Source organism: Corvus moneduloides, chromosome 6 (assembly GCF_009650955.1).
Source record: "Corvus moneduloides isolate bCorMon1 chromosome 6, bCorMon1.pri, whole genome shotgun sequence".
NCBI lineage: Eukaryota > Metazoa > Chordata > Aves > Passeriformes > Corvidae > Corvus > Corvus moneduloides.
Window position 1 is genome coordinate 39,346,610 of NC_045481.1, and position 15,493 is coordinate 39,362,102.

General features: G+C 38.4%; 1 protein-coding gene across 7 annotated transcripts in view; it reads right to left on the bottom strand.

Moving 5' to 3' along the window:
- Positions 1-15,493, bottom strand: part of CKAP5 (cytoskeleton associated protein 5) — a 53,916-nt gene that overhangs the window by 9,957 nt on the left and 28,466 nt on the right. For 6 of the 7 annotated variants that reach the window (XM_032112286.1, XM_032112281.1, XM_032112283.1 and 3 more), the window contains 17 exons: positions 14,692-14,749; positions 14,485-14,610; positions 14,013-14,149; positions 13,674-13,848; positions 13,026-13,139; positions 10,780-10,908; positions 10,014-10,208; positions 9,257-9,392; positions 8,414-8,502; positions 7,081-7,206; positions 6,265-6,414; positions 5,669-5,872; positions 4,847-4,982; positions 3,855-4,048; positions 1,419-1,591; positions 1,184-1,207; positions 110-283 (listed from right to left, as the gene is read on the bottom strand). In XM_032112286.1, the coding sequence (XP_031968177.1) occupies positions 110-283; positions 1,184-1,207; positions 1,419-1,591; positions 3,855-4,048; positions 4,847-4,982; positions 5,669-5,872; positions 6,265-6,414; positions 7,081-7,206; positions 8,414-8,502; positions 9,257-9,392; positions 10,014-10,208; positions 10,780-10,908; positions 13,026-13,139; positions 13,674-13,848; positions 14,013-14,149; positions 14,485-14,610; positions 14,692-14,749 (2,340 nt within the window). The remainder of the gene's footprint in view (positions 1-109; positions 284-1,183; positions 1,208-1,418; positions 1,592-3,854; positions 4,049-4,846; positions 4,983-5,668; positions 5,873-6,264; positions 6,415-7,080; positions 7,207-8,413; positions 8,503-9,256; positions 9,393-10,013; positions 10,209-10,779; positions 10,909-13,025; positions 13,140-13,673; positions 13,849-14,012; positions 14,150-14,484; positions 14,611-14,691; positions 14,750-15,493) is intronic. The other variant, XM_032112288.1, reaches the window with a different exon arrangement.

Here is a 15,493-nt window from a genome sequence, read left to right on the forward strand (position 1 = left end):
TATGGAAACAAGTCTGAATGTAGAAATTAGCACTATCAATTCACCTCAAAATATTTTTTAGGCAGCCCTGCTGATTTCACTTAGGAGTTAAAACTAAAGTTAAACTCACTTGGGCTCAGGAATCAAGACTGGCTCAAAGATGTCATCTAGTTTGTGCTGTACAAGTGCTGGCATCTCACATCTGACAGTTCCATTGTCATTTTCAATTTCATCAAGATCCAGCTGAAATTCCCGTGGAACCGTATGTGTTGTCTCAGAGTGGCTGCCCATGTTGCGATTTTGGCTATAGAAACCACGAGAGAGGTGATTATTATACATACACAAGAGGCAAGAATATTAGCACTAGCATCCACTGGTAGCCCTAAAGCTCTCATAATAGCACAGGTTTTGCAGTTTGGATTATATTCAAGCCCCTTAAGTTCCTCTGCCTTTCCCCTAGTCTTTAGTAAAACAAACTTCTGTAGGCCAGAAGAGCGGCTGCTACTTAGTTGCTCTCCTAGTTTCTGTTGTAAACCACTACAAGACACCCTGCACCTGTGCTAGGTATGCATGGTTTGAGGTAACTAGTACAGCTCACAGTACTATTAAAAGAATGTAACTTCAAAATTTGAGTGGCTTTTTTTCACCTTTGGTTTTTTAAATGATGGACAGGATGCTTATGTACACAGCAACCTCACGAGCTCCTCTGAATCTAAGACTCCCAGCACCCCACGTGACCTGTGCTGCGTATCAGATTTTCCAAGGAAATATTCTAATACATAATTATCAGCACAGACTTGCATTCCAAAATGAGCAGGTGCAACAAATAGTTTCTGAGCTTTTTGTTTTGGGTACTGTTGCCCCAGGCTCTGTAAATCACACATCCTTATCCATTTCTGTGCTTTGTCTAACGTAACTAGAACAGGGTCCAACAAATACTAAGTTTAATGCAACACATTGAAAGTTCTCCCAATATTTTGAACGGTTGCTTAATGTGGAAGTGCCATGTCTGTCTGCTGCTTAATCTACAGTCACCTTGGCAGAAACCCGTATTTCTGGTTTCTTTCTTTTCTTTAAGTCAAGAGACCTGTAAATAACCTAGAACTAGCCATGGCAAACCCGTCACCCTCAGGAAGGGATGACTAGGGTAGAAGTTGAAATATACAAGAGCCTTGCTACCAAGGAGTTAGTGGGCAGTACTTACATCCTATAAGTGCGATACATAATTCTGTCCATGGAGAAGCAGTGAAAAAAGGCACAAGACCATTTAGAAAGATTTAAAGACAGACAAGACAAAAAAATTTCAGACATTTAGATTTGTATTATTTGGCCATTTTTCACAACATGCAAAGATGATGATACAAGAACTAAAATGGCATTGTCAGATGTATTAGTACATACACTATGCAGGATAGAGACCATAATATAACGTTACATACTTGAGTTTGGAGGACATGTCTTCAGCCTGTCCCTTCCGCATCATGCTGGCGTTGGTGCTGATGTTCTGAGTACGCTGAGGTTTCTCCTCTGCCTGTCTCACTGGAGCAGCAGAGGGTCTCTTGGCTGACCGCTTTATTCTTTCCTCAAGCATGCTCATGTCTTTCTCTGAAAGCTGCAACACACGATGCTTTCACTCAACATTGAGTTAAGTGTTTTAGAAATCTCAGTCACCTACAGGATTCATACCACTTATTAGTGCAGACTGAAGTTCTCTAACACGAAAGTAGGAACTGTTAACGCTACCTCCTTGCAGCAAACTAACCAGGAGACTCTGGACTGTCAGGTGCTACTTCAAGAACTAATTAACCCATGTTGACAAGCTGCAATACAGAATACACCTATTTCTAGCCCACAATGTCAAGAAACAGTTCATCCTGAATTCAAACTATAGTACTACCCTGTGTTTGCAATTGTTGCATGTGTTGCTGCAAAAACCCCAAACAAGAAAACCCCCCACCCACCTTTCTACATTCCCTATTAGCAGACCAGGCAGTGCTTTAACATTCTGGACCCTGCCACAGAAGCCAGAGTCCTTCTGACAGTTGTCCTGTTCAATGTACTCATAATTCACTATGAACACCAGATCAGCCAAGTTAATGCTCCAACTCAGGCAGTAAAAAGATTCGTATTTACCTGCTTATCTACCGGACCAAAGACCACCAATAACTACATTTGAACAAAATGCATTACAATTTTATGAGAAGTACTCTCCAGCATCCCTATGATTTAGAAACCTTCCTGAGAACCCATACATTTTAGATGGATCATACTGAAGCTCCGAAAGTCATGGTTAGATAGGGCTGAATTGTTCAGGTGCTAGAGTTTTTTCCTTTACCTTGGAAATTCAAAAGCAAATGGACTATGTAATATTGAGGCAAAAGCATATTGCACTCTGAAAAATAGTTAAATAGGATGGAAATCTAAAATGTTGATGAAAATGCAACATTAACTCTCATGGGAACAGTTACCAGAGAAAATGAGTCACATTAAATTTCAACTTTTCAAGAAACTGGAAGTTAAAAAAAAGAAAAAAAAAAAAGGGAAAAAAAAAAAAAAAAAAAAAAAAAAGGGGGGGGGCAGCCTTGCTTCTCCTGCTTGTCATATTCCATAAAATACCCATCCAATAGCTTGTATGCCCCATGGCATATGACACAACACAACAAAGGCATAAAAATATCTATCACATTCCAATCAGTTTTAGTGCTACTAGAAACATTAACAAGACCTAATGCAGAGAACAGAATTGTAAAAATGATCTAACTGCTCTTGATTAAGATTGTAATTCACTGTACTTAATCTGATATGCACAATAATTATAAACACAGTAAACTAGCTTTCCATTGCTGGACACTGGAAACTGAGTTTTGCCACCTTTAACTTTTACTGCATTTAGATGATAATGGCTAAGTATGATTTTCAGAGAGCAAAACAGCAGCAATAGAAAGCAACATGGTACTTACACTTAAGCAATGAAATGCAGTAAGATAAAGCAAATAAGCCAAACTTCCCAGACCTCAATTGCAAAGCAGTAGGGTAAGTTGGACATTAAAAAAAAGCTGAGGACTTAATGGAGCCCCAACAACTAGCCTTTTTTGGCCAAATAAGTTATCCCAATACTCTAAATCAGATGTGTTACTTGTACAGTTGACTATAAAGCAAGTTACTCTTTATAAACAATTTAATTCCCATGAAGGTCAGTGTTTGACTCATTTTTTCCCAGTTTTGTTTTTCATTCATGCACACACAGGTTATATACACCTCTCTTATGAAGGCAGGCTGAGAGTTGGGGTTGGGAGCATGCTGAAGAGAAGGTCTCTCTCTTGGGAGACCTCATCACAGTCTTCCAGAACCTAAAAGAGGCCTACAAGGAAGCTGGAGAGGGACTTATAACAGGAGCATGCAGTGATAGACAAGTGGTAATTACTTCAAAATGAAAGAAGATAAACTGAGATTGTATTAGAAATCCTTAACAGTGAGGGTGGCTGAGGCAATGAAACAGTCCCTGGAAGTGTTAAAAGTGTCCCTGCCCATGGCAGAGGGGTTGGACCCAAATGATTTTTAAGGTCCCTTCCCAAACCATTCTGTGATTTCATATATTCCACAATCTGGGATTAACCAAATAACCATCAGAGGATCTATGATGTAGTAAGTTATTTTCAAAACTACAAAATGCTCTTGACACCAACAGCAAGAGGTACTATGACCAATCACAAGCCAAACAGTGCTAATCCCCTACAAAAGTGTAAGGAAGGACTTGGAAAAAAAAACAAACCACCAAACCCAAAACAAAAAGCTCCCAAACAGTGCCATAAACCAAAGCAAGCACAGCACCCTAACTGCAAATCCCCCATAAACTCATTGGCAGTTATACTGACATTTCCAATCAGCTTGAACACTTGGTCGCCATGGACGTTGTAGACGGTCACAATGGTGTTCAGCGCAGCGTTGCGCACAGCGTTGTCCCGGTCACCAATGTGAGTTGCCATTTCTTTTAAGGCTTTCCCTGGAGTTGGCTGGCAGACATTCATGCCATACGATTCAACCAGACATCCAAGCTCTTCCAAGCATTCTAAATGAAGACAATAACATGTGCACATTCAAATTTAAAGCTGCTGGGAAGAGAGCCCTCCCAATTCCTGTGTTGCTTGCACGACTTGAACATTTACTGTAGAGAGCTGCCAATCACAAAGCTGATGATGATAGATATACTCCAGGTGATTTATGGGATCAATAGTAAGCCACAGCAGACTACTTCACAGATAGTATCTAAAAGCTGTCAGTCACCTCTCTACACTTCAAATATTTCCCATATCCATATATGAGCAATGTTACAGTTAACATCACATTCACGTTAACAGTTGTGAGCTCGCAATGCTTTATTATGTATAGAATTTAACTTTCTACTTATACCAGGCCAAGATATTTTCAAAGTGACCAGGCAGTTGTTTAAACTACAAACACCACAAATTTATTACAGCCATTACTTATGGTGAGACAGATGTACAGTGTAAAAACATTTCTTGATCAGATTAACCGATTCCCTTGGTGAGTAGGACAACAGTATTGTCACTGTTCTCCCCAGCACTGTTCCACCAAGAAAATAAGCCTACTCAAGGGAGACTCATAATACCAATAGCGACTTAAGAGATTGCTTGTCTTTGGAAGGTACAAAGACACCAAAAATTAAAAGCAATATGATACTACTTGAAAATCTGATCCTTTAAACACTTACAAACATCTGCATAAAATGCCATGTGCAGGCAAATCTCACACCCCACCCAACATTCTTATGCTGGGTTTTTCAAGATGCAACCCAAAGCAATTTCAAGTACTTTGCACATGTGCAGTTCAACAGCCCATTTCCCACCTGCACGTTGTTTGGAGTTTTTTGATTTTGTCCCCTCCATGATGAAAGGGAACATCTTGCTGGCTGGATAGATGAGACACATTCTGTTCAGAATGGCACGTACATCCTTACGGATGACATCTTTCGGTTCTCCTACCTAACAGAAAATTAATGTAAAAAAAATGAAAAAGAGGGGAAGAAATACAGAATATTTTATACAGTCTCACAATGCTTTTGACTATGCTAAATAATGTTAGGAAAGCCAGAATCATTCTCAAGGCAAAATCCCTTTTTTGTCAATGTCTTTTAAAGGGAAATATGCAATATAAAATCATAAAGGTTAGAAAAGACAACCTTAAGATCATCAAGTCAAACCATTAAACCAACACTGCCAAGTCTACCACTAAACCACGTCCCCAAGTGCCACATCTACGTATTTTCTAAATACCTCCAGTGATGGAGACTCAACCACTTCCCTGGGTAGTCTGTTTCAGTGATTGACCACCCATTCAGTGAAGAAATTTTTCTGAATATCCAATGCAAGCCTCTCCTAGAACAACTTGTGGCCTTTTGCTCTCATTCTATTCACTTGTCACTTGAAAAGACAATAACAATACCCCCCTCACTACAACCTCCTTTCAGGTAGTTACAGAGAGCACTAAGATCTCCCCAGAGATCTCCTTTTCTCCAGGTTAAAAAAACACGGCCTGTTGAATCTCACACCAGCTACCAACTGGATTTAGCTCCATTCACAATATATTTAGAATGAACATACTGCAATTTTTGATGGTATTCTGCCATATTCCTCATGAAAATTGTTAGATTCTGTAAAACAAATTGTACCTTTAGGATAAGATATGGGATGAAAGAGGCGGCTTCATTTTCAGTGAGGTGATACTCTTCTTGACTCAGCAAATTGAAAAGCAACTTAAGGTATTCAAGTGTTTTCATCAAAACACTTGTGTTGGTATCAAAGAACCGCAGGGTAAGCCATTTTAGGATCAAATCCAGGCAGCTGATGACTCCATCTTTTTCACTCTCCAAGTGCTTGAAGGAAGAGGAAAAAAAATAAAGTTAGGCAAATGAAACACACATACACTGTTCAACAAGAAAATAAGCTAAGCTAAGTCCGGTGAGATAATCTACATTTACTGGTAGATTCTTAGAACCATACCTACTCACTTTTAACTTATATGGCTTTCTGAAATTCTAAGAGAAGTCTCTGGTGAGGAAATTTTCCCTTCTCCCAAGAAAGAGTATTAATACCATCTTCATCATACCTCTGAAAATTACTTCTATGTATGTTTAGGTTTCAACTACACAGAACAATGACCCCTGGCTCCTCAGAGAATTTCTATTTGATTTTGATTCAAGCAGTATCTTTCATAGCAGATACTAATTCTATCAGCCTCATCCTACTACCACAGATCCAAACTCACCTCAATCATAACAGCCAGTGCTTTGTTGTGATGCTGGAAGTCTGCATGAAACATCTCATCCTGTAGCCATTTGGCTACACAAGTGGACATCTGAGTTTTCAGCTGTTCAATATATTCATCACGGGGAGTAGTGAAATTCCACTTTAACACCTGTAAAAGGCAACATTTAGAACTCAAAGCAAGCAATGCCTTTTCTTCCTGACAGACACTGCTGACTGCACATCTTTTAATTCTGCTTTAGAATCTGTTTTCAAAGTCTTCTTATTGACAATAAATAATGAAAAATTAGTGGTGTTTGCTCACTTTTTTTTACATGACAAGTTTTCTTCACGTGGACTGGTTATCCTTATTCCATTATCTCAATAATTATCACTTAAAGTGGTTGTTTTTAAGCTACAGACTTGCCTACCTACAAGCAAGTTACAAATAACATGAATATTTTCAGTAATAGAATTTCCCTACAAATTTCTAAGTGAGGCTGCTCAAAATAAATATATTAAAGCATTTATAATGTATCCTAGAACTCTGACATGGTACCTGAAAACAATTGACTAAACTTAATTCTTCACAACTTGAAAAATGTAAAAAGGCCTTTGACTTTTACGACAGGGTATAGATGCACAAAATTTGAAAATCAGAAAAGGAACACCACAGTAAGGCCACTATTGATGTATGTTTTTCAGCTCAAGAATCAGAATCCAAGAGATGGACAGTGGCTAATGTGCCAGAGTTTGTTCAATTCTAAATTAAAAACTAAAGAATGCGTTAAAATTGCACCCACTTCAAAACTTGCGAACACATTCTGATTTTTCTCACCTTCAGAGCTTTCTCTTCTTTCATCCTCTGTTCCTTCCCATTTGGGACAATGATAAAAATAGGACCCGATTTATCATCGTCTTCCTTTAAATTAGGCTTGCTTAGCACCTTCTTTCCCTGCACACCCTGAAAAAAGCAAGGTATTAACAGGCAACCCAAGCCATATAGACGCGCCTCAGTCCCAGCAACTGCAAGCGTTAGGTACCTGCCACCCTCATGCTGCCTATGTGTACAAGAGCCAGAGAGAAGCTGAAAGAAAAATGTTGATTAGAAGTTTAAAAGTATGTGCTCAGCTGCTGTGGAAGCAATACCCGTGACAGTGTGCACAGCAGTACCCTGTGAATTAAGACACATCACTCTCAACCAGTGTGCTAGTCACCCACACACATCCCTAAAACCCAATGTGGTACCTGCTTGATAGACTGCCTCTTTGTCAGACTTGAACCACCCTTGCTGAGGCTTTTATTAGCTTTGGACAGGCTGGCATTACCCTTGGACATACTGCTATTAACATCTGACTGCTGTAAATAAGCCATAGAAAAGTCTTTGCTGTGAATCTGTTAAAAGGCTTGGAATGGAAACTCTTGAGAGTAAACAGCTGTCTGACAACAAAGGCCTTAACTCTACCTACAGAGTTCTGACAGAACATGGCATCAACTTCAGCAAACCTACAACATTCCCTCAAGGTTTGTTCTTGCCATGAATATGGACCTACATCAAATGTTCTTGTTACAGCACTACTTTAGACAATGGAGACAAGGGGACTGTAGAACAATTTGGGTTATTTTTAGTTATACACATAGGATAAACTTTATTATTAACAGCAAAGAAAAATTACTGTAACAAAACAACAGAAAAATCTAACCAAAAATTGACTGTAATCAGTTGAGGTTATTATGTTTTTAAACATACTCCTTCCCTTTTTGCACTTTTGATTGAGAACTTTTTACCTTTCATACTTTAAGGCAGAAATTAATTTCTTTTGATACACGGGTTCAGAAGTAATATTCAAGTGTAACATTGGAACTGGCATGGTAAGAACGAATTCTCAATAGCACAAAATCAAGGAGGCCAAGAAAATTTAGAATAGACTGAGTTGCTCATAGGACTAATTTTTGGCAATACAGACTTTAAGAATGAAACAGATAATGACAAAAGCAGTGATCAGGTAAGAGATATGGGAACGCCTGTCATTTCAGAGTTCAGACAAGCATAAAGATTTTTAATAAAAGCTGTCCCTAGCAAGGACTACACTCTTCTACCTATACCACATTAACAAACCACAGCTACTAACTTAATGAAACTGATTTTATACAAAATGAAATCAACATACCTTAGTTTTAGAGGAGAGTCCTCCTGCTTTGGCTTTTTTGGGATCAGGCTTGGATTCCATGGTATTAGACCCCAAATCATCAGCAAATGCTGGAGAAACAATAGACCATTTAAAGTTTTCTAGAAGCCATTTTAAGTTATCAGTTTTCTGTTCTCAGGACATAAGAAAAACTGTTTGTGGACACAATATGCTTAATCACACAGATGTCTGAAGATTTTAGACCCACTGAAGAGGCCCCTTAAATTCCATGTTAGCATACAAAGTCTTCCTAATTAAGACCACAGTATATCAGCCAATATGTCATTTTTTGACACAATTTAAAAATGCAGACATATACACTGTGAAGGCTAATGACTAGAGCTGTAGTTGCACCTGTTTTAAGGAGGCAAGCTAGCCCCAGCAGGCAGGACTACTTTTTCAGATCACTTGTCCCCACACACTTTCCATCACACTTTTTTCCATCAGCACAAGCATTCTGGTAGTCCCACAGTGAACTACACCGAGGAAATAATCCAGATAAAAAATTATGTGAAAACATTAAAAAAAAAAAAATTGTATTAAAATCAGATTAGTATTAGAAAAACCCTCCCCCTTTAGCCCAGCTTGGTTTTAGCTTCAATACCAAGTAGATATTTTCAAGTTTTCAAATAGCAGCTGACAGATGGTTGTGTGGAAAGGAAACACCCTCCTACACTGGAAGCTGATTCAAATGCAAGAAAGACCAGAACCCTAACTATGCTGATTATCTCTTCTTCAGTTGAGTACATTTACTCCTCTGGCACGTCAAAAAGCTTCAAAATCCACCCTTTTCTCAGTCTTTTCCCACAATGTCAGAGAGGTTACCTGATGCAGGTTGGAATTTGGCTGGAGCTGCTCCCCCTACCACTCTGGAAGATGCTTTAGCAGGAGGAGCTGGTTTGGCTGGCATGTTGGCTTTGGCTTTCTCAAGCATGGCCAGTACCTGGTCTTTGGAAGTTGGCTAGAGAACAAAAAAGGGAAAAAAAGAAGTGATAAATTTAGTACTGTCTATCACTAATCTTTCCAATACATGTTACAGAAAACAAAAGCAAAAGTAGTTTGAAACAATCCATTCTCTGTTAAGCATCTTGGAGGATACTCATCTTAAACCATCATTGTTCTCAGACACTTTTGTTCCAAGTTAAAACATTTTTCTTTAAAGTTTCTTCTTCAAGATCCATGGGACATATGTAAGCCAGAGATCTGTTCTAGGTGAGTGGTCTTAGGACATCAATGGAGTGCCTACTCACCACTCAGGGGTCCATAAGCCAAACCACACTGCTAGCAATCATGTTAAAGTACGAGTACAAAGGCATAGAATGGGACAGGAACTGGTATGGAAGCTATCTGCAAGTAGATTTTTTTTTTCAAGCTCTTGAAGCAATAGGCCTGTAATGGCAGTAATCATTTTTAAAGTAGAGAAAGCTCTAGCTCACAGCTCCTAATACTATTTTCAGTCCCCCTGAAAATATTCAATGCAGACAAGCTCACATGACTCAAGACAGCATATCATGGGACTGTGAATAGGACTTAGTACTCACACATTCAAGATCACATTATTTAATCTCTGTAACAGAAATACCTTCAGCTTGCCAGTGGCTTTTGCCATCTTCTCAAAGCCAAGATGCATCATGAAGAACGGCAGGGCATCCTGTGCCTTTTTACGCACATCACCATTTCGATCTTCAAGGCAGGAGTACAAGTGAGGCACACACAAGAGTAGGTCAGAAGGAACAGAACGGAGGGCAGGCAACTTCTCAGCCAACCAACCAAGAAGCTGAAAGTTTTAAAATAAAAGCTTTCAAAGAAGTGCTCACAGTGCTATGTCAGGCCACAAGAGTCTGAATTGCAGTCCTTCACATACCTCTATGTAAGTAGGAAAAACCCACCCAAATTTTTTTCAGAGAAATATTCTTGAACAACATCAATTTTCATATCAGCAATTACAAAAATTAAAAGATAAGTACAGCATATTAGCACACAACTATCTTAAATCTTTAAGCCTGTTTCTTCCTTTTGAACAATTTCAGCTGCTCTTTTTAATGTCTCCCATTCTGTTCTGTGGTGAATTTGAGGGAACACACACTAGCTCTTAAAACACTAATCAAAACAGACAGAACTTTCACTTTAGAGGCACTGAAGTCGAAATGACAGCTATCATGCAGGAAGAAAGCCTGTTATTATCCTTTTGAGGTTTAACAATTTTATGTCAGTACAAATACACAGCTACTTGTTTTCTCATATAGTGGTAGCATTGTGTCATTTCAGTCTGCATAGATAGAGAGTCAACAGCATAAAAGGTTATTCAGATTTGACACACATAAGAAGTTTACTCAACAGAAGCCTACCTCTTGTCTTAGGAAAGGATTTTCTTTTTTGAGCTCTTCAGACAGGTCTTCCCCTTCCAACCACTCTTTCATGCCAGTTTGTTCAGCCCAAGCATTCACAGTTGCTAGTGCAGCAGCACGAACATTATTCTGCAGCAAGAACAAGATTTAAAAAGAATAAACCTAAAGAGGGGTCAGAAGATTACAACAGAAGAAGCAACAGTCATCCTTCCTATAAAAGGAAAAAGCTTCCACATCATGGGCTTTGAAATCTTTTTCTATTCTCTGCTTGAGAAGTCTAAAATTCAGAAGAATTTAGTTGTAGTGATGGTATCAGCTGCAGCAATCTCCAAGTCAGCCATTTTACTTATCTACCATAATTTTTTTAAAAAAAGTTTGATAAAAAGGGTGAAAGAGTATCTTTAAAATTACTTTGTACATGGTACCATTCATTGATGACAATTCTGGGAGTCTAACTCTCAAAGAAGCTAAAAAATAATGTTAGTGACTTATACAGTGCTTAAAATAGACTGTGCATTCATAAATCAAGGCAAGTGGATTATGGAGCCTGCTATTAGGGCAATGTCATTTAGGATACACATGCACAGAAGTCAAATCAGGAGCGAGGGAGCCCTCTAACTCCTACCAATTTCCATCTTTAGTGCTTTTTCCAAGCAAAATTTAGAACAACACCCTTTTTTGAAGCAGCTATATGAAGTTATGCCAAGCCAGATGGAATATCTAACAATCAGGGCTCTTTAAAACTTTATCAGTCTAGACATGACTCTATACATATGACCCTCTCCTATAGGCTGATTTTCAGAGGAAAGCTAATAATGTAACAGACTCATTCAGTTAAGTATGAGCCAATCGTAAATGCAGAAGTAACATCCAGGCATATATGTAAACAAGAAGTGAGCATCCTTGCAAATAACTTGCCCCATCTTCTATCTCACTGAGGAAAAGAAACAAATCATGTGCTGCAGATAAACAGATGCTCATCAGCCTCTCTGACAAGGCCTTGGTTCCCATCATCCAAATTTAATTTGTCTTCACTCATGCTACAAGCTGATGATTTTCCTCAACTATTCAGTTGGGTCCACTATAAACATATTGAAGTAGGACCCAAAAAGGACCATTCTCATCTTCAAAAACTTGACAAATTTGATAAACTAGTTAAATCTTGCACTTGCAGTACTGAAAAAATATTACCACTGTAGCAGAGTTCAGATGAGCATAAAATCTTCTGTCAGCATTATAGTGCTTACAAGTTATGTTGGTATTATGCATTTTAGCAACAGTGTAAGTTAGTCACAATTGGTCTTCTCCTTAAAACATGTACTTGGAACTCTCCTACCAGTCTGGGGCTCTGAGCAACGTGGTCTAGTGGAAAGTGGCCCTGCCTATGGTATGGGGTTGGAACTAGATGGTCTGTAGGGTTCCTTTCCAACCTAAAAAGTTCTGTGACTCTACAAAAGGAGCTTGCTGTTACCTCAGGATAATTGGGGAGTTAAAAGAAGAACTTAACAGTCATATAAAAAAATCGGTTCTTGAAGACTCTTAAAGAGAAAACAGTTTGAACCAGGAGATTTTTATCTAACCCTAGAACCAGTCATAGTCCTTCCACTGTTTGGGACAGGTAGATCCAGCTCCTGCTCTTTTTCCTACTCACATTCCAAACAGAGACAGCTGAAATATGCCATCTCTGATAATTGCCCATGACTTCTGGCACAAGATACTGGCACCTTCCCAAGCCTCTTTCGCCATTGCTTCAAATAGCTCTTTCCCATGATCCTAGCTCGATTTTGACACAGCGTCCTGGCAAACTCGACATTGATGTTACACAAGCTTCAGTGTCAGTTGCGAATATCCTGTGCCTACCTACAGTTCAAAGGGTTCATACACAGCAACAAAGACAACAACAGTGTACACTGGAATCCACAGTTATACACTAAAAAGTCTACCAGGAACTTTACCAAGCAAGTATGTTCAGTGTCTTAACATAGTGTACCTTCAGCAGCAGAAATATGCATATAGTGACCACATTAATTTAAAAGCCAGATTGTGACACTGGATTTAGTTACAAGGAGGGGAATACATCTGAATATACATTCAGGCACACATTTATACTTGAATATTAAGCTGCCATTCAGGCAAGAACTTTTAAAAAAAAAATTGTAAGCTTCCAAGGAAGTTTTAACTACCATCCACCTTTCAGGCATAGTTTAGATACGCAAAAAGCGAAGAGATCTGGACACTTGTCCTACCTTACTATCTCCTAGGACTGTAATGACAGGAATCCCCAAATTTTTCACATACTGTTTGATATTGGGGCCCATTGCTGTTGCTAGCTGCTGAAGAATGCTCAGAGTTTGTTGCACCTGCACAAAAAGAAAAAGGTTTAAAATAAAACAGTGTTACAAGCAGACGTGCAAAACCTCCAAGTTATACAGGGAAAAGAGACACTGCTATATATTGAGCTTTTATTTTAGAATGCCTAATCAATGACACCTATTCCAGTCTTCAAATTCACCACACTGAAAAACAAAAAATACTTCCATATTCTGAGCAAATCAGGTTTCAAGTAAAAACATTTTCAAACAAGGGACAATTCACTTTTCTCACAAATGAAGCAATTAGTCAAGCTTTTTTCTTTTAAGATTTCCTTATATTACATTCAGTGTAAAGGTAGATCTCCCTTTCTTTTGAAGCATTTTTAAATTTAAAAAAAAGGGAAATATTTATTAAAATAGGCGAATATATGATTTGGAAACACACAGTTCACTGTTTTCCAACTGCTGACTTAATGACATTGAAACAGGCCACACAGTAATAAGCAAGGTTCATCATAAGGAATCATAATTATCTTAAGTTTTAAGCTGAAAACAGCTGAAACAGGATTTTGAAAAACATACCAAGATTTTATTGGAGTCATTGAGACGACCCTTCAGAGCAGCTGGAAGTTCTCCTATGTTTGGCTCTATGAACTTTGCTTCATTTATTATGCTTGTCACTTCATCCAGACCTTCCTTTCTGATCTTCCAATTTTTATCCCCAATCTTAGACACTAGTTCCGCTGTGATCTTATCACTGCAAGAGAAAAACAGGTAAAGTGTCTGTTTACTTAGTTATCTCTCTATTCGTATTTGAGTGCTTTAACACCACAGATTTCTACTTAGAAAGCATTTATAAATGCAAAGTTTTGAATTGCAGTGAAAGTGGTGGTAGAATCAGGTGGTAGAATCCAAACCTACCTAATATCTGTTCTTGGCAAGAGATCCACAACATCATTCCCAACCTCCTCCTGTTCTTCTTCCTCACCGTCATCCCCACCTCCCACACTGTGCCTGGAAATGCCACGAGTTGGAGCTGGTGCTGTCTGTCCTTGCATCTGCAAGCAACACAAAATCAGAAACAACTCTTTTACAATTTTTCATTTGACCTTAAAAATAAAACCACTTGTATGATACAAATGCACTGGCTCAGGACAGCAGACTTCTAAAACATTACACTATTCAAACAAACCCAGGAACTTTTGAAGTTCATAATGAAAAAAAAGACTTGAGATAGCTACACATATTGAATTTGTGGCCTTTGTGCACCATCTTAAAGAATATGGTTCAATTACAAGCCCAAGGGTTAGACCACAGTATTTCTACAGACTCCAGATACTTAAGTTTCAAAGTAGCTTTAATGACACTTGGTAGCAAGAGCTACACTTCCTACCTTTTCAAATTCTGCATCTATCTGGGAGAGAAGGGCTGGCTTCTCATCCTCAAAAAACATTCGCAGAGAAGGTCCCACATAAAGATACATTACTCCCAGCAATGTAATGGCAGAAGTCCTCACAGCCTGCCAGAAAGAGGAAAAAGCACTCAGTCTTCAAATTCAGGACTGATAATAATTTAGGATTAAGATTCTAAATTTACTCACTGGGTTAGTTGCAGCAAGAGCTGTCTTCACATTACTGATGAAAGCTTTGACATTCAATCTGTGGAAAAAAGATGTCTCCCATAAATAAAACACAACACAGGAAACAGCACCAACAAACAAAATCACAGTATGTTAAAGAAAAAAGATATCCCTAGACAGATTTACACAACTAACTTACATGCAGGAGATAGGCACACTTATAAAATATCATCACAGGTACAGTGTAGGTAGTAGCTGCTTAAATAACTACTGGAAGAGATCAGTTTGGAGAATAGCCTATTGTGAAAAATCAATCAGTAAACAATTTATATCAAAGCCTACTATTATCACAGCTGTAAAGTTTCTTAAACTACATAACCCATGTGAATGCTAGGACTGAAATGTTGAGGAATGAATCTAGAAAACATTTTAAGTACCTGAAACATGACTACACAAAAAAGGTGGGGGTATATTATCGTTGTGGTGGGTCTTTCTGTTTTGTTAGTCAGTCTCAGGATCTTCCAGAAAAAGGCATAATTTTCAAAAGGAAATTTTCAAGAGAAATGAAGGAAGGTTTAAATTCCTGAATCTTCTATATTTTCTGTGCAGCCTCAAAAACTGCTGTCCTAGTAACACATCTACACACATTACCATGCTGTAAATACATTTTTTTGGGGGAATTTACTAAAGAAGAGTTTATTTCTCAGACTTAATCAATGTCACTATCCATTTAAAAGCCACAAAATATTTTAAGACAGGCATAGTATCTGCCCCCATAGCCAAATAAAGGTATCTGAAGTCTTCCCTGCTTGCTTAGAGATTT